At 34.2% G+C, this 23,035-nt stretch overlaps 3 protein-coding genes across 4 annotated transcripts; 1 reads left to right on the forward strand and 2 right to left on the reverse strand.

Annotated features, from left to right (window-relative positions):
- The first annotated feature begins 10,014 nt into the window (after nucleotides 1-10,014).
- LOC127808440 (agamous-like MADS-box protein AGL61) lies at nucleotides 10,015-10,702 on the forward strand. The gene has a single exon (XM_052346977.1). The coding sequence runs from the start codon at nucleotides 10,072-10,074 to the stop codon at nucleotides 10,477-10,479; it is 408 nt and encodes a 135-aa protein (XP_052202937.1). The 5' UTR covers nucleotides 10,015-10,071; the 3' UTR covers nucleotides 10,480-10,702.
- Nucleotides 10,703-10,881: 179 nt separating this feature from the next.
- Nucleotides 10,882-15,089, reverse strand: LOC127808443 (early nodulin-93-like). Of its 2 annotated transcripts, XM_052346979.1 has the most exons (5): nucleotides 14,374-15,089; nucleotides 14,225-14,291; nucleotides 13,023-13,084; nucleotides 12,209-12,284; nucleotides 10,882-11,210 (listed from the first exon to the last, which is right to left on the reverse strand). In XM_052346979.1, exons 1-5 carry the CDS (start codon nucleotides 14,466-14,468, stop codon nucleotides 11,163-11,165), a joined length of 348 nt encoding a protein of 115 aa, XP_052202939.1. In that variant the 5' UTR covers nucleotides 14,469-15,089; the 3' UTR covers nucleotides 10,882-11,162. The 2 variants fall into 2 exon arrangements, with proteins under 2 accessions (XP_052202939.1, XP_052202940.1); XM_052346980.1 differs by lacking the exon at nucleotides 13,023-13,084.
- A 97-nt stretch (nucleotides 15,090-15,186) lies between these two features.
- On the reverse strand, nucleotides 15,187-19,265 carry LOC127808441 (phosphoglycolate phosphatase 2). The gene is made up of 11 exons (XM_052346978.1): nucleotides 19,110-19,265; nucleotides 18,942-19,009; nucleotides 18,772-18,864; nucleotides 18,556-18,627; nucleotides 18,147-18,218; nucleotides 17,107-17,166; nucleotides 16,975-17,027; nucleotides 16,404-16,501; nucleotides 16,196-16,295; nucleotides 15,572-15,675; nucleotides 15,187-15,472 (listed from the first exon to the last, which is right to left on the reverse strand). The coding sequence occupies exons 1-11, from the start codon at nucleotides 19,198-19,200 to the stop codon at nucleotides 15,372-15,374; spliced, it is 912 nt and encodes a 303-aa protein (XP_052202938.1). The 5' UTR covers nucleotides 19,201-19,265; the 3' UTR covers nucleotides 15,187-15,371.
- Nucleotides 19,266-23,035: the final 3,770 nt, after the last annotated feature.

Here is a 23,035-nt window from a genome sequence, read left to right on the forward strand (position 1 = left end):
TAATACATATACATCATTATATGCATGCATGTACTATATATATAATATAATCTAATATATATGTGTGCTATGTGTAATACATATATATAATATATAATTTATTAATAATATTAAATTATTTTTTTTATTTTTAGCCATGAAGCATTCAAGTCCATGAAGAATTCAAATCCATGAAGAAATCAAGTCCATGAAGAATTCAAGCCCATGAAGAATTAAGGGCCAATTTGAGCAACCCATGGAAAATATTATTTGGAGAAGGCCCAAGGATTATTTTTAATCCTAATGAAGATTAAAAACCAATTTATAAAAATCTATTTTTATTTTTTATGTGAGAGCTTTATTAGGTGTGTTTTTTAACTAAAATCCATTTAACTATTAGGTGGATATTATAGCTAAAATCCATTTAACTTTATGAGTGCTTTATTAGGTATGTATTTTAGCTAAAATCCATTTAATATTAGGTGTGTATTATAGCTAAAATCTATTTAACTTTAAGTGTGTGAGTGCCCATTAGATATAATTATGTCTAATTGAATAATTGAAATTGTGTGGTTTGTATTGCATCTTGTGGCCTATAAATAGCTCACTTGATTGCATTTGTAAGTGTGATTATTATTCTTGAATAAAAGTTTAGTTATTTCCTTAGAATTCTCTCTTTGAGAATTGCTTTTGTTCTCTCTCATTTTCTTTAGTATTTTCTCTTGTGATCTTACTTCCTTCCTTTCTTCTTTTAAATTCTTATGTCATTTATTATTACTTTATTATTCACCGCCTAAATGGACGGTTAGTTTTTACCTTTAAATTCTTGCAATTTTCATTCTTATCATTTAATTGTTCACCGCCTAAATGGACGGTTAGTTTATGTCTTTAAATTCTTGCAATTTTAATTCTTGTATTTTAATTATCTACCGCCTAAATGGCCGGTTAGTTTCTTCTATTTTAATTCCTGTCATTTAAATTCTGTTATTTAAATTATGTCATTTAAATTCCTGTCAATTAATTTAATGGAGATGAGTAGCTAAATCTAATCTTGGGTTAAGGAAAGGACAGTGTCCAACGCCAATGATTCCCAAAGAAAGCTGCATTTTAAATAAGTAACCTTAATTTAAATTTCAGTATGAGTGTGTATTAATTATTGAAAAATCACTAGGTTTGGATTGGAGCGTAAGCCTAACTTAGAGCTTTCATGCCATGTATGAGAGTTACTAGAACTGGAAACGCTATCATACCCAAACCCGGATGATTAATTTAGTTGTTTTGTATATTAATTGTAATTGAATTTATGGTAGTTGCTTAAATTAGAATCCCGCATATCATGTATGGGGATTGCTTAACCTAGAACTATCATCATCTCTAATTGCATTTAATAACAAACCCTCATATCTGAAATTAAATTAATGTTGCTAATCTTTTATGCTAAAATTTGGGAATCAACGGGTTGGTACTGAAATTGTCTTAACTCAAGCACTATCCAAATTCATATTTTTACGTTTAATGTTTATTTCAATTTTTGCCTTACTTTATTTTCTAGTATCTGTTGTCTAAAAACAAAACCATAAAAAATCTTGTTGTCAATTTGTCCAAATGCGTGTGCGTGTGTGTGACATTCTTTTTCTTTTGCCATAAATAAATCTCTCAGTGGACGACCTGGATTCATCCAGAAAATATAAATTTAAATTTGGACTACAACTGCACTCGTACACTGGCGAGTATAAACCTCTCACTAAAATAAAAAAAAATATAAAAGTTTTATTATGATTTGTTTTTATTGTGTTTTAATTGCAGGGTGAGAGAGCAGCCACAAAGCAAAACCAAACCAATCCAACCCAATGAAATTCGGGTTTGATCGAGTTGGGTCTTAGTTCCTAAATCTATATAATCATATCAAACTTGCTATTGCCATAATTTTCAATTAACTCTTCTAACTAACCTACTTTGCATTAGAGAGATTATTTTTATTTTTTTATATATAAATTGGCCAGTTAATGGACTTCTAATGAATGCCCATTACCTAATGGAGATTGAGATGGAGACTAAAGTATATTATCTGGTGGGGACTGGGAGAGCAATAGTGATTCTAGACAAGGATAGGAGAAGGTGTCCAAAACCAATCACTGCCATTCCTGCTTTTCAACTATGGTTGTTTCCTGTTGATATCTTCGTAGTAAAATCAACTCCAGTCATTTTCAGGTGACTCATTGTAATATTTTGTATCAAGTGATAAGGAGAGTTGGATCAATTTATCTTTTAATGGGTCTACGCAAATTTTCTAAGAGTCACCTATTCTTGAGCTACCCTAACTCAAGCATGCTTAATCAGGGAGTTCTTTATCCACATTCAACTTAAAAGGTATCAACTGGTGTTGTTTCTATCCTTACTATCCTCAATATATATACTACATTCTCTATAATCCCTTCTTAGACCTGATCTTGGGCTCTCGAGGTATTACATTCCCCCCCCTTAAGCACATGATGTCCTCGTCATGTGACCTTACAACTGGCAGTTCTCAAATCTTCTCCCCTTTGAGGGTTGTATGTTAGAACGGGAGATGCTATGGCACACACCAAGAGGGGGGTGAATTGGTATAATTAAAAGCTTGGTAGAAACTTGAAAACTTTTTTACCCAATTGAGGTTTTAGTGACTTAAAACATAGAACATATGAGATGATAAATGTAAAGCAAGAAGAATAAAAGACACAAAGAATTTATAGTGGTTCGACTTAAACCAAGCCTAATCCACTACCTTAACTCCCATTAAGGATTTTAAACCAATTCACTAAAACCTCCTACTTACACAAGTAGGCCCTCTAGCTACACAAGCTAGAAAATACAACTTCCCAATTTAATGAGCCTTCTAGCTACTGCTAGGAAAAATACAAACAATCGAATAGAGAATCTAAGAGTACAACTCTTAGTTACAATGATCTCTCAAAAATGATACAAGGCTTGAAGTAAATAATTACAAGTGAAGATCGAAGCCTTGAAGAGAGAAAATTAAAGCACAGACGATTTTAAATGCAAATGAGAATAACAGTAAGCTCAAATAATTTCATTCCCGTCTATTAGCCTTCTCTTGATCATCTATGACATGTATATATAAGTATCCCACAAAGTTGAAGAGAAATATAGCCGTTTGGAGCCGTTGGGATTTGAAAAAATAGCCGTTGGAGCTTTCTGCAAAAAGAAATAGTCGACAGAAGAAATGCATAGTTGACTATTTTTACAAATAAAGCAAGAAATAGTCGACAGACAAAACGAATAGTCGACTATCTTATAACACAAAATTTACAATAGTCGACAGACACATTTGTATAGTCAATAGATACAGAAATATGAAGAAATTTTTGAATTTTATGAACAACAATAGTCAACAGACCAAAAGTCATAGTCGACTATCCTTACTCGATAGTCGACAGATGGCAAAAATAGTCAACAGATGCCTTGAATAGTCAACTATTTTGAGGCATAGTCAACAGAATAAAAAACATAGTCGACTATCCTTTTGAAAAGATTAAAAATTTATCAAATTCTCATTTGATTCTTTTGAATCCTCATTTTGATTATTTTGAAAGCAAGTTGAGATCATCAAAAGTATATTTTGAAACAAATCTGTAAGGGCCCACTCCCGAATGTGCCCGCTAGCATAGGACATTCGAAAGGAGGTCATCAGAAGGATGATATAGAACAATACCTCATAATAAACACACACATTTATCTATTTTCACGTAGCGGAATATCAATAACTTTCGTTACAAACCAATGTTGATACATCTAGGCTCTTAGGCCATACAAACCGAATATGAGGCTTTAATGTAAAACAACAATTTAAAATCTCATCAATCTACCTCACCAAAACGCAACAAGGATCTCCGAGTTGAGTGCCTCTGTACACCACTACTCTTGGGTTGTAGTCCCACTGGACTCGCCCTTAATGACTGCTTTACCTTTACCTGGAATGGCATAAGAAGATCAAGTGAGCCACAAGGCTCAGCAAGTTCTAGTACAAAGGAGCAGTATGAAGAAAGAGAAATCATGATGACACCGAGAGGAGTGTACAACGACTTCATATCAATATTCAATTATATAAGTCGGAAATCATATCTCATAAAATTATAAATTTCAATTTTTTTGTTCATGTATAATCATACAAGTGCATACATCATAAGTATAAATCCCATAGGCTCATAAGCCACGATGCAAAATATGCGTTAATCATCATATCAGTAAATCAACACATAACGTATCGAGCACAACCTGCCGGGCTATGGCCACCTCGTCCCGCGTCAGGCGCTCCTAGGGTACCCTTTATTTCCGCGCAAAATAATAAGTGCGCTAAGAACATATATATATGAGCATCATGTACATGTATGCATCATGTATGCATTTACCAGCAATGTAAAATTTAAATTCTCATTCTCAATATACATCTAATACCATTGAAGAATGTTATGGCAAAATTTGTTATTTTTCCACCATACAATCGCTCTAATACATTAAGTAAATGTTTAATTAATATTAATAAAAATTTTCGGATGGGTACTGTAGCGGGGTACTATACGGATACGGTATGGTACTGTAGCAAGATACTGTATGTATACTGTACGAATACGGTATTATACTATAGCGAGATACTATATGGTACTGTATCGAGATACTGTATAGGTACTGTATTGAGATATTGTATAGGTACTGTATGGTACTATATTGAGATACTGTATAGGTACTGTAGCATCCGAATTTTTCACACATTAACTTGATATTTTTCCACAATTTCATGAGACATTCGGGTATAGACATTAATTATCCAGACATCATTCACATATAAGATATACCAATAAATACACTACAATGAGCAATGAAGGTGAACAAACTCCCATCATAATGGAGGTAAAAAATGTCATTCGCAGAATAATATTGGGGTGAATCAAACCCCTTTTGAGACATCAAATAGACTTACAATATTTAGGAATTTTATACTATGTAGATAGAAAAAATTTAATAGAGATGCTACACATGGAAGGGGAGAAAAATAAAAGAAGAAGAAGAAGGGATACTTGCCTGAGGATGAATAAATCAAGATGAAGCACCCGCACAGAAGCTCCAATTGCCACAGAAAATTTAACAGAATAGAAGCAATAGAGGAGAAAAAGAATGCGTATCAGATGAGGAAGAAGAAGAAGAAGAATAGAATAAGAAGAAGAAGAAGAAGTCGGGAGGGAGAAGAAGAAAATGAGATAAAGAGGAAGAAAAAGAAGGTGTAAAAAGAAGTGAAAGAAGAAAGTATGAGTAAAAGGAAAAAGAAGAAGTAAAAGGAGGAGTGAAAGAAGAAAGGAGAAGTAAAAGAGGGAGTGAAAAACAATAAAGAAGAAGTGAAAGAAAAGGTGAAAGAAGAAAAAGAAAAGGGGGTTGGGAAGTAATGATGCGTAGATGGTGGGTGTTTATTTATTTATTTATTTTTATTTTTTTTTTTGTATTGGGCTTAAGCCCAAATAAATGGCCCATCTTCTATTTCCTTAAAGGCCCAAGCCCAACTCTTAGCCCACTTGCCTTAAATAAATTGAAGCCCAACTCATTATCCCATCCATTTAATTTAAACCCATATATACAAGCCCATAGATCTATTTCAACATTAAGAATCAATTTTGCTCAACTTATATAATAACTAAAATAAGTTAATACATCATTCTAAAATTCTAGACCCAATAATGGGTCGTTACAAAATCCCTCTCAACAAGCAAGTTTTTCAAATCACTCTCAACCATACTCAATATTTCTTCTATAAGTTTTCATATCTTGCTTCAAAACTTATATACTAAAAATTCATTTTCTCATTCATATAATCCACATAGTAGAAATTGATTTTCATATAGTCATTTATCAAAATCATTCATTACCAAGAGATATTAGATATCAAAATACTAGGAGATAGTTTTCTAAAATGAACACTTTCTAAAATGAACACACTTTCAAAAACATGTTCTAGTTGGTCTTTCGCCTTAGAATTATTTTGACCAACGATTTCAAGGAGATTCTTTTTAGATCTTAAAACTTGTTTATGCTAATCTCCAAATAATATAAAAGATCATAGATCATTTTAACAAAGCACTTTGAAATTGATTTTTGTTTCCAAACCATATGCTTTGATGGAGAAAAAAATACATTTGAAAATTTTCATCATCAAAACTAAACACAAGAGTAAAATATCATTGTCATCCTAGAAGCCTACCAGAAGCCGCTCCTTGTTCAGGCTCTCGTGCCCTGGCGCCACTCCCCGCCTTCATCGAACTGCCTTTTCCAAAGTTCAGCTCTGATGCCACATGTAACATCCCACATCAAGGGATAATTTTTCCTGATGGGCCTACGCGAACTTCCCATGGGTCATCCATTCTTGAGCTACCCTAGTTCAAACACGCTTAATCCGAGAGTTATTTATCTACATTCAGTCTAAAAAATATTCAACTGGTGTTGTTTTTTTCATTACTATTCTCGATATATATATTAGCTTCTCTAGAATATCCCTTTTTAAACCTAACTTAAGCTCTCGAGATATTACACCCATGCTCTCAATTGATTCAATTAATTTCTGGCATGAAAACATTTGAAGGCTTCCAAACTATGGGCTTAAGCATTGAAGGTTATATCATGATGTTGACACCTTTTATTTTCCTCTCTTACTGATGAAAATTATTTTAGGAAGACTGCAACATGTGCAAAATATGCTGCGGAAATTGTTCGTGTTCTGTAATGCTATAGTAAATATTCATTTAACATCAATTTTTGTTTTTATTTCCTCCAGTAGAAATTAATGTATTTAATTATACATGCAGTGGCATTGCCGTGTCAATGGTCATGAAGTATATATATATATATATGCTGACAATATTGTGAAGGTGCGGTTGAATATTACCATGAATTATCTCATAACATACTAGTTCACATCACATGCTTTTTTTTATTCGGTATATATGTGTTAAATGATGCTTGTTGTCTGTTATATTCACTCTTTATATATATATATATATATAGCACTAAGAACTAAGACATGTTGGCTGGAAGAAATAGCTTAATTTTGTCACCTCAGCTTGGTGATTTCATACAGTTTTCCGTTCCCTTATCTTACAAAACTTACAGAAGAATTTATGAGGAGTATATATATTCCAGCATTTTTTGGGTGGATGAAACTAAAAATTATTACTTTTTGAGTGCCAAGAGAGAACTTACGAGCTGTTTGATATCAATTATTATCATGTTCAAATTAAATTTTTGTTAATTTCCAGGAATAACTGCTGTTGCACATTGTTTTCATATTAATATTGGTGTAACAATAGTTTTAGGTACTTCAGAAATGATCCATATGTAGCTAACCCTAATTACTAAGATTAAGGCTTGGTGTTGATGTTCTTGATATATTAATATGTCACCGAGCTACATATATATAATTATATATAGTCCAATTTTAAAGGCCAGGGAAAAGGAACCATCAGATATGAGTGCACGTACGTCACGGGTATGGGTTTCATAGAGGCATTTCAACATAGAAACCCCGAAAAATAAATAAATCATTTCTTGTTACCAAGAATTTATCGAACATTCCTCCATGCTTTGATGTGCATAATTAAGGTTGTTACAAAATAATACTTACGTACGTACAGAGAGACACACGTACGTACGCATATGCATGGCATCACCTAGCCCTTTCCACTTCACATATACAACTGTACGTCTAAGTGTAGATCCATCATGTATGTAGCATTAATGAAAACCTTGCTACTTTAATCTGCTGGATACGATGGATTATTTATTTATTTTTGGTGGTTCCCTATGCATGCATATATATAATTATGTCATTTGCAATTATTGTATTCTCATTAATTAGTTAAATAAATCAATCTCACAGTCACAGGTGTATTCTATCTACATCAGTGGCGAAGCTGCTGACAGCAGTTGTTTCCGTGTTTCTATTTGGGTTTCATCTCTCCCTTGCCTTTATCCTTGGCTCAACGTAAGTACTTCACGGGAGGGCCACAATATATATATATATATATATATTTATATATATCCTAGGCTTTTTGCTCATTAATTATCTGCTATATATATATATATACTAGTACAAGAAGTTTGATGTTCAGTCATTTGTTCCCCAATTTCCCACCAATTGCATTGCAATATATATTCGCATTGTTCATGATCATATATATATATATATAGGGATAATCAAGGCCTTCCAACTAAACTAACCGGCATCTTTTGAATGCGAAACAGTACTGTGGTGTCGTCGGTGTCAATATATCCGTAGGAAAGGTGCAAAGATAGATAGCAACGCGCTGGGTTCATCCATCTTCCCCAGCCAAATCGCTGCAGCCAGTGGCCTCCCAATATCTTTTGTTTCTATATATATATATTCTGTTTTACCCGTTAGTTTATAGTCCTTTTTTAACTTGCCAGTTCTAATATGATACCAAACATGGATGGATGAGGGTGCAGCCTTCTGGTTTTTCTTATTGTTTTCTCAACATATATATATATATTAATTAGTTCATTCTACTACTCGCTTCCAAGAAACAGATCGATGTCCATTGTATTATTGTATGATCCACTCTGGTTGACAAAAAATTTCATTTCCCTTAACCGATACATGTCGTGAATAAAAAGGTTAATTATTTCTTTCTAGCTGCTGTACTTATTAATTATATTCACTTGGTCCGATGGAGTGGGGATATATATATATAGCCTGATGCTTGAGAAGCACAATGACCAATAGGCTTCATTTACAAAAATAATTTGGGATTTATGTTAGAATCTTTAGTTATCATAAATTTTAAGATTTATTATTCCTAGCCTAATATTATTTTGATCAAGCGCGCGCGCGCGTGTGTTGCAATGCAAGCCATCTGATTTTTAAAACTATTGTTTCCTTCTTGTTGGTTGGCTCTACTTCTACACAACCCCATATCTTTTTTTAAAAAATTATTTCTATAAAAATTATTTTTATCGATAAATAGAATTTGTATTTTAAAAAATGTACATATTTTTAGAGCGTCATAAAAACAATACAAAATTAATTAGTTGGACTTGAGATATTGAAGAATAATTATTATTGGTTGATATATCAATGTATAATTTTTGTATAAAAATATAATTAAAATGACATCATAATACCGATGGATGCAAGAGCTAGGATTTTTTAAATTCTTTCATTTAAGAGGACTTTTAGTTTAATTTTAGGGATTGTGGCAAGTTGTTGTGAATGAATAATGATATTTGATATGGGATCAGAGATAAGATTTTACTTACAGATTACTGGATGACTGAAATTATTATTAATTTAGTCATGTGCTTTAGTTAGCTTTTGATATGTACATTTTATTATATGTATATGTATATAGATAGCTACATAAAATGTGTGAATATATATAATACAAGGGTAAGACGAATGTAACCTCTTGCATCTATATATATATATATATGATTTTGGGTTCAATATTTAAGTCTAAAAATCATTATAATCATGATGCTTTAATTGGGATTAATCAATTTTATTTCTTCAATATTAAATTTTATAGGAATATTCCTAGGCATCATATATAATTTGTAAATTATATATAATATTTGTTTTAATAAAAAGAGAAAGGTAGACCAAGGAGCTTAACAATTTTATTTAATTATATATGACCTTGACTCAAGGTCATATATAATTAAATAAAATTGTTAAGCTCTTGAGACCCTTTCTTTTATTAAGATATGTTTAATTTGAGTCCTAATTAATTGCTACTAACAAGGGCAAATTTGTCACCCTATATATATATATATAGTTTCACCACAATGCACAAGTACCATAAATTACTTGCCTACAGGTGTACACTTATTACTTATACTACAAGCAACCAATCTTGTGTATCAAGAAAGGAAAGTAAACGAAATCTTCCGTCGGTCAACAAAATCAAATTCGGAAACAATAATCACTTATTCTCCATCCATGCAACCCGCACATTTCTTGCATTTTCTTCTCAGAGAGAAAGTGAGAGAAAATCGAGAAAGAAAAGGGAGAGATCAATTAGTAAGAATCCATCAATGGGGACGGGGAAGAAGAAGATCGAGATCAAGAGAGTGGAGAAGGAGCAGCAAAGAATGGTGACGTTCTCGAAGAGGCGGCAGGGGCTGTTCAAGAAGGCCGGCCAGCTCCACTCCCTCGCCGCCGCCAGCGTCGCCGTCGTCGCCTTCTCGCCGGCCGGTCGCCCCTACACCCACGGCGACCCATCCTTCGGCGCCGTCGTCGACCGGTACTTGGCGAAAACTACTGCTGGGCTAAAGGATTCTGCAGCGGCCATGAACATGACGAAGATGAGTTCGTGGTTGCATGCTCCGCAGATTGATGGGTCTGATGATATTCAAGAACTGGTTTTGATGAAGAAACAGTTGGAAGAGATCAAAGAAAAGGTGGCTGAGAAGATTATTAACGCTCATGACAGTTCTTTCTGAAACTATATATACATATATATATATGTATGTATGTATGCATGCATGTATGCATGTATGGTTTTGCCTGCGTGCATGTGATCAGTTTTGTCTGCATTAATATTGTTGAATAAAGGGCATTGGGATTTAGGGCTGCTTAACTTTTTGAAGTTAATTCCTTTGCAGTGGTCAAGAGATATATATATATATATATATATATATTAGATTGGTTAATGTCAATGGCTTGATTTAGGGTTCTGTTTTGATCATCTTGATGTACATTATTCTTCTTCATTCCCTTCCGTACAAATACATTAATCCTCCTCAAACTTTAGTAAACGAAGGAAACCCGGATGCCATTAATTTTTTCTTTTTCAACCAGGTGAACACGAAGAACAAAAAAGAAAAATTCTAACTCATCCAGTGATTATTATGTATGATCGTAACTGAAAGGAGCATGCACCAAGTTTATTTATTCTGTAGCCATAAAGAGAGATCGATCAGCAATGGATACTAAGGACTGCACATGATCCAAAACTGATTCAACTTGGAAAACAAGCTCGATCCAGTGCCATCATATATGTATGTATGTATGTATATAGACTAATTAAGTTGAACGAATTATAACATTGAAGTTACCCTAAGATCTTCATCAGATTCTGGATTCTAAGCAGTTCTATCGTAGGAAGCATTCTTCTTCGAGGCTTTCAAGATCGTTTTGTGGGCGGTGATGAAGTATGTTGCAGCCACAGATGCTGCACAACAAAAGCACAGAAATTATTTCTCCAAGGTTATCGGGTAATCATGGAAATACCGATCGATCGATGTTTCCTAATTATTCATAGCGTTCGATACAGTTCTAGTCATGAACAACGATGTTTCGATTGCCAAATTGGTGTTGTTCCCGCCTCTCCTATATATTAATTATGATTTTAATATCGTGCACTCAAGCTCCAAATTCGATATAACTAACAGGAAACGATACTGGACAAGATTTTGAATCCCTTTAGTTCCAAGCGTACGATAAAGAATTTCCAGGAAAAGAGGAAACCAAATTGGGAGTTTTGAAGTTGAAGACAAATTAAATGAACACAGTACATATGCATGCAAGTTTCAAAGAAGAAGCTGTGTGTGAGATTAAGAGAAGCCCAAGGGTATGCAAACTGAACCAAAGCCTATTACTCTACTCTGATAATATAACAGATTAATCTAGCAAAAAGAGAATATAATACATTAGGTAGATCATGTTTAAATAATTTTTTGACCAAAACAAAGCATATGGAATGACTTAAAAGTGTTCTTTTTGTAATTGCAAGTCGCATTGTATATATATATATATATATATATAATTAAGAAGGGAAACACCATCAAGATGATTCGTAATTACAGAAATGCTGCTAATTAACACATCATTCGGATGGTATTTTGTCATTACCAATTGATAGAATGATCAAAAAAAATCTATATCCAAGTGAACAAGAATCGAACAGGAGATATGTGCACATGATCGAGCAAACAAGAACGGGTGCCAAACTCAGGCAACCCATTTGAATATCTAAACACAGATTTTGAACAGTCTTAAGATAAATGCTATGTTAAAGGCCATTGAGCTAGCTATTGGAGTCATTCAGCGACATAGTCGACTCTGATCAAAGAATTGGGCAAGACAGATTATATACATCTAAATCATAGAAAAAGGGCAAATTAGAAAGGTAGGAGCATGATTAGCAAAATGATGGGTTTCTGAACTCACCTCTTGAGATGATGAGTGCCTGACCGGTGTGATTAATGTTAGCTTTTGCCCAAGGAATCGTCCTAACCGCAACCAACTGACAACAGGAAGAGGGTAAAAGATTATAAGACACAAATAAAATCATCTGGTTTTCCATTAATCTTCAAAACAATTAAAGCTTCATCTGTCTGGCACTAAAACTTTTATATTTTATTTTTTAAACTAGATTTAATCTCTTCTTTTACATGAATTTGTATTATCAATGTGACTTTTTAGAAGTCAATTAACATTATGAATGTTGTGCCATGACCCCATATTAGTTAGAATAAGGTACAATTAATAATGGTGACAATAATGATTGAATATCTTCTTTTTTGAATATTTGTGTTTTTTTTTCATCCAAAACTTTTAAGAAAGAGTAGAAAAAAACTAATCACAGAGCACTTTCTAGCTTTTCTTTTTCCATACTTAAAAGTAAAAAATTTAAAAAAAAAACAACTGAAAAAAAGTGCTCTCATATGGATTGAAGCATTTCTTATCTTACAACATGATCAAGAGGCATTTTTATTAGATTTGCACATGGCCTATTTGGTTGCCCCAGAGTAGGGAACTACCCAAATTTGAAGGGCTCATTAGTGAATTATATAATCCATATATTTGGTAGTAAAGAAACCTAGTGAAGCAAATCTAGATTAACTTTTTTATATACAATAAAATGTGTATAATGCGGTGAAAGTCCATGAGGATTGAAATTGAAAGGGTAAAGTGTTAAAAAAAATTTAAAAAAAAAGTAAATTGAGTAGAAAGAATAGAAATGAAGATAATAACTACACACAGTAGGCACAGCGGCAATGCCTGCGGTGATGACAGCTGATTTGAGCCCCTAACGAACACTTTCTGTAAATTTGCAAACATAGTTCAACATTTAGAATTTTTGAACAAATAAAAGGTTCCCATGAACTTGATTCGAAAAGGAAAATAATTTCAACTTATTTAACAAATAAATGTAATTCTTGAAGAATGTGATCAACAAGATTGTAACAGAAGATTATGATATAAAATACCCAAACAAAAAGTTTTGCACAAATTTTTCATACGAAATAAGAAGCTTGATATCGTATGAAATCTTATGTCACTATCATCTTAAGTCTTAACAACTGGACAAAAAGACATCTTAGATCCACTTAATAAGAAAGTTTACACGTACGTAAGACCCTAGTATGCAAGCACGAATGCCATCAACTGTATCTCATCACAATAAGTACTAAGTATGCGCCACTCAAATAACTTGTGGCAAGTACATCATCAATAAGATAATCAAGGCCAAGCATTATCATATCTGAATCAAGAGCATCTTGACTCTAGAATTCTAGTGAGACTGGATCTTATTGTCACTCCCCATAATTTAAGGTACAAAGGAGAAATATTTTTTCAGGTCTTTTTTATTTTGAGCATATATAATATTTCAGCCTTTTTCTTATCTTACTTCTCTCTAATTTAAGCATAAGAGGACCATTTTCGGGGCAGGTTTCCTTCATGGTTGCTGGTGCATCAACTGCTCTACTGTTGGCACAGGTCAGACTGCATTTGTTGTATAGGTTATTTCTTGCATCATATATAATAGTTGTTAATGACCATATACATTAAGAATCGAAACACTGCCAAATTGGCTCACATTTGCAAGCTGATACTCTCACAGGCCACACCATTTGGTAGTTATGTTATATTACAAACAAACCCAACAATTTGGTAAAAAAAAACTCTAGAAAGGTCGCCAAGATATGAATATGGTGCAACTTCAAGGCCAAAAAATCTTGTAAAAATACTATAAGATCATTTTATGGCACGATTTTGGAATACACACAATATTGACCCAATCTAAAAAATAATAGAAAAACAACATTAATTGGGCATTTCAATCATAAACAACTGACTAATAATATCATTCATCTAGGGGAAGAGAAAAACACCTTGAAAAATGGTTCCTAATTACGAACAAACACATCATTTTTGTGACGTTTTGTCTTGTACCCATACCTTGGCTGCAGTTTTCGGCAGTGACTCTTCCATCTTGCGCAGAGAGACCCATGATCGCTGGCTCTTGCTTTGACAAAAAAATGTTTGAGGAAAGCTGAACCCAAACTTGGAGAAAAGAAGAACGAAGAGGCAGAGCCATGGGTTTTTACATATACATGGTGCTAACCCAAAAACAGCTGGGATTGTTCATTGTGGTTGTGGCTGCCCTTTTTCTTCGCTCTCTCTCTCTCCCTCCCTCTCCCATTTCAAGTCAGCACTTAACTGAGAATGTTCTTGGAAAGTGTCTCAAATCAAATATATATATATCTACATATATATATATATATATTTATAACACTTATAATAATAATGCATGTAATATCACATAAATTAATGCACACCAAATAAATAGATAACAATTTATATGTAAAGTCATTTTTAAAAATGTTTGAAATTTGATTTCAAAAAAATAATATAATCTCTGGCCGACAAGGTAGCCGCATAAAATTGGCATGATTTTTGTGTTGTTATAATAGAACTACATAAGTAAATTGTAGCAAATTGCATAATTTTTGTGTCTATTGTTATGTAGTGCTTGTGTGTGCATATATTTTAATTATATCTATTAACATTGCCAAAACAAAAATAACAATTATTACACAAGCTGATGATTAATCTTGAATGTCTTAAATTATAGCATATTGATCTTTACTTAATTAGCTAGAAAGGATTACATCAATCAATTGAGTTTTCCTTTTTTTTTTTAAAGAAAATGACAAATGACCACTCCTCAATCAATCAATGGAGTTTTTTTTTTTTTTTATAAACTTAATACTCATATATAAATATATATATATAATATTATTTTATATATATCTATGTTCTGATGAGAAGATGAGTTACAAAAGATATATTTTTAATTGTAAATAAATTTTAATCACAATTAAATTTAAATTTCACGCCATAATTTTCACACATTAAGAAAGTAAAAATAAAAAGTTAAAAGTGCAAAATTCAAAAATAAACAATTGTCTACTCAATGTTTACCCTATGTCTAATGAATATGAAAAGGCAATAGGGATTACTAGTATGTGTGCCCGTAAGTTGAAACATGACAAAGGGCAGCAGCTGTCGGAGCCCAAACAAGAATAACTATAAGGAAACTACACTATGGCCCTGATAAATTGAGAAGATCAGACACCGTGCTTGTATAATAATCTGGTTGAATGTGGTTTGATGGATCTTGAAGACTAGATTGAGTTGTGACGCCTGCAAGTATAGGAACAACCCAAGGGTTTGTAGAGCTCATGTGTCCGTAAAGTGTCAACAAAAATTTAAAATTTTGACCAATAAAGAGAAAAACTTAACCTGAAAGAACTAGGAGAGTTCTGCAACCGGCATTCTGGCCAAATAAAATATCAGTATCCAGTCTGTCACCCACCATACACATTCTAGAGGTAGAAATATGAAACCTGTACAACAGAGCAAGACAGTGAACAGTCTTATCGACACCATACAGATACTCCGAATCATCAGGACTTTATTTTATCTCTTTCTTCAGGTCACGAGAAAGAGCCTAGACACTAGACAGTTTGATCTAGAGTAAAAAACAAGCAAAAAATCTACAAAAGATAAAACATTTACCCTATTCCATTCACAAGCATTAGATTTTACGTATGCATATATTACCATTTGGCCATACAGAAAGGCTGCAAGCCTCAATGCTTCTGCTCAAATAGCAGATTCCTTTTATTCTTGAAAAATAACAAATTTGACCCTTCAGAAGGTATATTAATAGATCAAACATCCCATATGACAAATGGCTTCAATTGGAACCTATCACTCTAAATCCACCTTTGCATTCTAAATTGAGCATCACATAGCTCCTGATCCTGATTATTGTATAATGGTTAGCTACAAAATTGGGCTTCACAGCAAAGCGCAAAACTAACACAGTAGAAATCTAATATGGAAAATAAAAATTATGCGTACTTCTGTAATAAGAAATCCATCATAAATGTAGATGGTTTCCCAACTACGATAGGCTCCTTTTCAGTTGATCCACAAATGGCAGCAACCATACATCCTGCACCTGAAACCAAAACTCAAAACAAATAAAAAAATGTCATTTATGCATAGTGGCAAACACTCGGATCACCTAGATAATATGGAAGACTAGGGATGCGTAGTGAAGGATTACCAGGCCACTCTTGTAAATCAGTCATGTGTCCTACTGCATCACGGTTGGTAGCAATGAAAAGGCATCCTGGATTCTCACGTATACAAAGGGTCGCATACCTGCCAGTTGATTTTTGTAACTTACAATAACAGGAAATGAAGGCAATGTGCACACAGTGAACGGAAAACCTTTAGAACTGCTGAAGCTTTTTGTCATTAGACCTAAACATTTTGCAGGACTCGAGACTCTTAAGTTATCCATTTTCATCCAAAAAAAGCCACTTTAGACTGTAAATGAGTATCTCTCCTTACAAGTAACAGAGTTCCCAAGTAAAAGAATATCAGGGTGGACATATCCATTCCATCCAATGCAGAAATAAGCAAATCAACAAGTTAATCAAATTTGCATGAGAGAAAGTATCCCAGACGTTAGTTGATAGGAAACATAAAATTGTTAACCCTATGATCAGGTTCAAATACAATTCTACGTCTAGTGCTTGGGAAACTAAAGGATGCCACTTTCCCCATGCCAGTCAACTTTTAGCTGGTTAAACTAAATGACGGAGAAATAGGAAATAAGAGACTGATCTTACTGTAGCTTGTAATAATTTATATACTGGTCTAGTCCAACCACAACAGCTCCGACCTGAATTAGAAATTAAAACATATAAAATTTTCATCTTTAAGAAAAAGAAAATGCTTGAGGAAACTCTTGGCTACATTACACTCTTATCATGCTCAAATAGACAATTTGGTTTCAGCTGCACCGATTTTTTCCCATCTTCCTGCAGCATATTATTGCGTCCAGTGTAAGATTCAGAATTGTAGTAGAAGCCTTCCTATGTGATTTAAGAGCTACTTATGAGATGGAAAAATGTTAGTCCTTTTAGAATTCAAAGAAAACCGATTCTAGTATTATGCCAAAAATTTGGAAGCTAGCTGAACCGATCAAACAAATGTATAAATCTAAATGTAGGAAGCATCTTTTTTTCCAAACTATTGAAGATGTGCAATAAGGTGACGAAGGATTTTGATAAACAAAGATAGAAAGATAAAGTTTATTAGCTTCCATATCTTCCCATTCCTCTGGGCTCACAATGGCAAGTTCCATGATGAATGTCAGACAAGAAGAGTAATACAGAATTTGGAAACGAAAAGCAGGAGATGAATAATACTAGTTAGCTTGAGATAACAAAATTATATAGATAATGGAAGCAAAATACACCTCAAAACTTGGTCTTGCTACTGTAATAACAATGAGAGAATTACTGCAATGAGTGGATAAATTCTATGAGTTCTAAGATCTTTATTATGAGGAATAGTCCAAACACTCTGCAGTCCAAACAGAAATAATCCTTGATGCGTAGAAGAGTCCAAACATTCCATAGTTTGGAAGTCAAAAAAGTTGAAAACAAAAAACCAAAGGAAGTAAAATTTGATATGTAGAAAGTCCAAACTCCATAACAATCCTTTTGATATGGAAGAAACAAAGTTCATTTGCTATAGGGAAACTTTCAGCATATATAAGTTGCAATTTCGCTGGGGAAGATTTTCCTACACATGGTTGTCGTTTGCTTCTCCTTTAGAAGGGCAACTAGTAAATGGTTGCCATGTGGGCAAGAGCTAGCACAACTTCTTGAGAATGGCACAAAAGATTGAAAATTCCATTTTAACATAAAAAGTTGCATGTCAAACTAAGTATTAGATATTTACACACAAGAAAAAAAAAACTAAGTATTAGAATTTAAGAAGTACGAAAGCATACAGGGCCCCCAAGACCTGTGAAACCTGCCAGCTCCAGTTCTTCCAGTATGCCTTCCTCGCCCACGACGTAAACCTGCCAAAACCATTTGTAGCTACTATCGATATTGTCCAGCTATGCAATTCATTGACTAGAAATTCAGACCAAATACTGATTTCAACCAGGTACTCCAAAGAAACTGAGACACGGTTTACTGTAGAGTTGAAACATAGAGACAAGGGGAAAATTTCTCTGTACACTCAAGAGAGTTAGAAAAATAAAAGGAGGACCTAGATTTATGGAAGAATTTGGCATGTCTAACACAGCAAAGAGAAAAGAAGAGCCAAATAACCTCTCCTTAAAAACTGTAATCATTGCAATCAGTTGTCAGGTCGAGTTTGAAATAATAGGTAGGTTTAAATAGAAGACTAACCTTCTTCTCCGGAGGAAAGTGGTTAACTTTCAAGAACATAGCCGCTGCAAAGGATGAGGAAAATATCTCCTCCTGCAGGAGGAAAATTGAGAAGAGAAAGTGAGAGGACAGAGCTTAATAAATAGCGTTTTGTAACAAACAAGCTAATGATTTGAAAAAGGAAAAACTCGTGAAATTGATAAATCTGGAGACGGTTGAGTAAAGGAAGGAACGAACCTGAGTAACCGAAATTCCAAGGGAATGGAATTTCTTAGCATATTGGCTCCTTGACTTAGTAGAGTTGTTGGTTACAAAGATCAGCTTCTTCCCCTGCAAACACGCGGATCGAATGCATTGTTTGTAATAACTCTTAACAATCGACAGTAATGACAAGTGGAAGTAGCTACCTTGGAACGAAGCATGTCCAGTGTCTGTGCGACGCCATCAATGAGCTTATGGCCCTTCCAAATTACGCCTAGAAATAGAATATCATATTCGTAACCTAGATCGGCATCATAACAGAAGTATGTATACGCATTCTTGAAGGAAAAATGGAAGTTAATTATATATCTGACCATCGCAATCGAAGAGAAAAGCATCAACTGAATCCAAGAGATGTCGGACGTCGCGAGAAGAGAGAAGCTGAGGAGGAGGAGGACCCGTCATCGCTGCAACAGTACAGTCAAAGCGGCAGGCACTGGCTATGGCGGCCGGTTCAAACGTCAACCTGTTCGATATTATAGTCACTTTTGTCCTTTTATATTGCGTAATGGCTTTAAATAGGTCTAACGTCCTTTTTTTTTCATTTTTCTCTTGGTATAGATTAAATATTTACTAACCAAAAACACATTCCATTTATAAAAATAAATATTTTAGTAATAATAATAATAATTTTAGTTGGTAAAAGTATAAATATAATGTGTTGATAAATTGAAGTACAATCCATACTGTTGAGAAATCACTTGTGTAAACCAACATATAGTCACACGATCAAGACTAAGAAAAATACCAAGATCCACAAGTTGAAACAGAAAATAAAGAACAATCGCAACACACACAGAGAATATCGCGTATACGTGTTCGGATCGGAAGATCCTACTTATGGCAGAGGTTCTGCCTCTAGTCAATCTACTAATATATACAATAAGATTACAGAGATTACAAGCAATCAACAACAATCAGAAAAAACCACTTACAGTATCAACAAACCGGCGAAGAACCGAGTACAAAAGCTTCAAAGAAACAAGTTATTCACATCACTCAGTCTCGCCATTCTCTCACTATCACAGCACTTTGATTTCAAGATGAAAGAGAAGATACAAAGCTAGGGCTTTAGGGTTTCTCTCTTGCACGATTGCTTTCTCCCTTGCGTTCTGTTTTCTTCTTGCACATTGGAATTAGTGACTGTTCAGCTACCCCATTTGCCTTATATACACGAGCAACTCAATATGGCAGCTTGGGCTCAATTTGCTTATAAGATACCAACGGCCCATGGCCAATATAATATTATGAGGCTGTTTGGCTTAGCGGTTTGACCGCGTATAAGCTATTTGAAAGCTGATAAGCTATATAGCTTTTGAAGGTAAAGTGTTTGAAAAAAATTTTAAGCTTAAAAGTTGCCCCGCATAAAAGCTATTATACCAGCGTTTTTCAAAAGCTGGTACCCCCTAGCTTTGCCCAAAAACGATGCTAGGTTGACCAATTAAAATACCAAAATGTCCTCATTTTCTCCCAAATCTCTTTCTTCCATCATCTTCTCCCAAGTTCTGCTCTACCATAACCGCCGCCATAGCCATTGCCCTTCCTCCATATCGCCGTCGACGTCGTTGTGTAGTCCAGCTGGGTCGCGTCATCGCTGCATAATCAAGTCACGCCATCGCTGCAACCAGGTTCCAGATCTGCCGCAGCCGTCGCCAAGCATCATCAACCTTCCTCCATTACCACCGTCACCATCAGGTGCTGCCTCCAGCCTTGATCGCGGCCTCTTCCTCCATCGTCGATGGCGTCCGTAGCAGAGTATATACAATATATATATATATATTACACTTGTAAGTATATATATATTAATAGTAATATTTAAAAAAATAAAAGATGTAAAATAGTTATATTAATATATTTTTTAATAAGTATGTATAATTTATCTAATATTTAGAAATTAATTTATAATTTTTTTATAAAAAATAGTATTTTTATAAATTTTATTTGAATTATTTAACATCATATCTATTTTAGTTTTTTTATCAGTTTTGACAACTTATCAGCTTTTACAAACCAAACACATAACTATTAATTGACAGCCTGAAAGCACATTTATCCAAACACGTTATCAATTTAAACACTACACAATTTTTATGCTAATCACTATTTAACTTAAAAGCTACAATTAAAAACGGTAAACCAAACAGTTTACTCACTAAATCCGACCATATAGAATGCCAAATGCACATGTAGATGAAATGGAACTCAAACTGTAAAATACATCAATTATTTAACATCAAAATATAACACCATATGCCACATGACAATTACATAAATTTATTTATTAAACATATAACATATCAATATATTTTGAATCACAAATATTAACACATACTATATGAATGGATAAGTACTTTTCTGAAGGTATAATACAATTTATGCTATTTATATTGGTAAAGATAAAATGATTTAACAATGTTTTATTATACTATTTTGTTAAAATTTTACTACCCTATATTTCCTTATATATTAAGAATAAATTAAATTATTTCTAATACACCCTCTATTAATTTAATAAAAATTCTATATTAATTTATAAAGTTTTTCTTTGTTAATACAAAGATTTATTTGTATGATTATCAAAATAAGATAAAAATTATATTATAATACATTATAATGTTAAGAATTAAGATCCCCAAAATCAGGATATTTGCTAGGAAAGTTGTTTTTTCTTTAATCATTGCTTTGTCTCTTCCTTATATATAAATATAGCTATTATTTCATTCAAATATATACACAAAGATTACTCTTTCATAAATTTTCATAGTATCATAGCTCTAGTCTTATCAGGATAGTCTTGTGATATCCTTAGAGTTAGTCATTGTTTCTTCACCTCTCGTCCTTTCTTTACGTCTATTCCAACTGCCAATTCTATTGCGATTGCAACATCATCGACACTATAGACTTCATCTTCGGTAATGTCAATGTTGTTTTCTAGAACTCTGCAACATCATATCGCGCAAGCTCCTCCGCAACCAAGTCATCTCGTCACTATCTCATCTCCCGCAACCGTTGTCGCCGACTGCACCTCTAGGCCCATTGTGCCCGCCAACCACTCTGTTCGCTCTCTTTGTCACCTTACCAGGATCTACATCTACATCACTTGGCAAACTGGAGTAACCTTGTTACCCCTTTCGAGTCTACTTGATTTTTTATGTAATCAACCAAATTCGCCAAAAAATGGCTCAGATCTAACCGTCTCAAACCTACTGCTTCTACATCGCGGCATCACCCCAGCCTCAGGCCATCGCCATATCTCCTTGCACCACCAACATCCGTCATCGCTATAGCCATATCCACAATCATTGCAATTGTCGGTCGCCACGCGCTCACCAAATCTGGTCACCACCTTCAAATCTATAGCCAACCACAGCATGCTCACCCAGTTCCAACTGCCACAGCTTGGATATGCGCAACTGCCAGCTGTTCTACCCATATCTATCGTCATCAGTGGCCGTCATCTTGGATCTGTTCCACCACCCTTCAAATCCGCCACTTTACTCACTAAATCCGACTATCGCTGCTCAGATCCGGGTCGCCACTGCTCAAATCTACACCTAGCTCACCCAGATCCAACTGTCAACTACCAGATCTTGTCATGGTCGCCACCATCCTCAAATTTGACTCCCCGTAGTTTTGAATCTTGTCATTTTCAGATCTCACCTCTTCAGATCTGAACCGTCACAACCATTTTGGCTTCATATCTATGAAATCTCCATAGCCCACTCAACTCCAATGATCCATTCCTTCCATCTTTCATGGCAAAGAATGATGAAACTTCAAAGGCAACTATGCCATCTTCCAACATGTACGATAATCCAAGCAACCCTTTTTATCTCCATCACTTTGACCAACCATATTTGGTTATTGTGCCTCAGCAATTGACACAAAACAACTATCTCCTTTGGAGCCATGCCATGCTCATGGCTCTCACCACCAAGAACAAAGATGGCTTTGTAAACGAATCCATCATGGAGCCCTCAACAACATCCACGACACACAAACAATGGACTCACTGTAATCTCTCCGTTAAATGTTAGATCCTAAACACTATTTCACCTAACATTGCTTAAAGTGTGATGTATAATGACAGTGCATCCAAAATCTGGCTGGAATTGAAATAGTGTTTCTCTCATGCGAATAGTGTGCAACCTTTTCAAGTTAACCAAGAGATTCGTGAGCACGTTCAAAGGGACATGAGCATTGGTGACTACTACACCAAATTAAAAGGCTTGTGGGATGC

The sequence above is a fragment of the Diospyros lotus genome, chromosome 8, assembly GCF_014633365.1.
Source record: "Diospyros lotus cultivar Yz01 chromosome 8, ASM1463336v1, whole genome shotgun sequence".
NCBI classification, from domain to species: Eukaryota; Viridiplantae; Streptophyta; class Magnoliopsida; order Ericales; family Ebenaceae; genus Diospyros; species Diospyros lotus.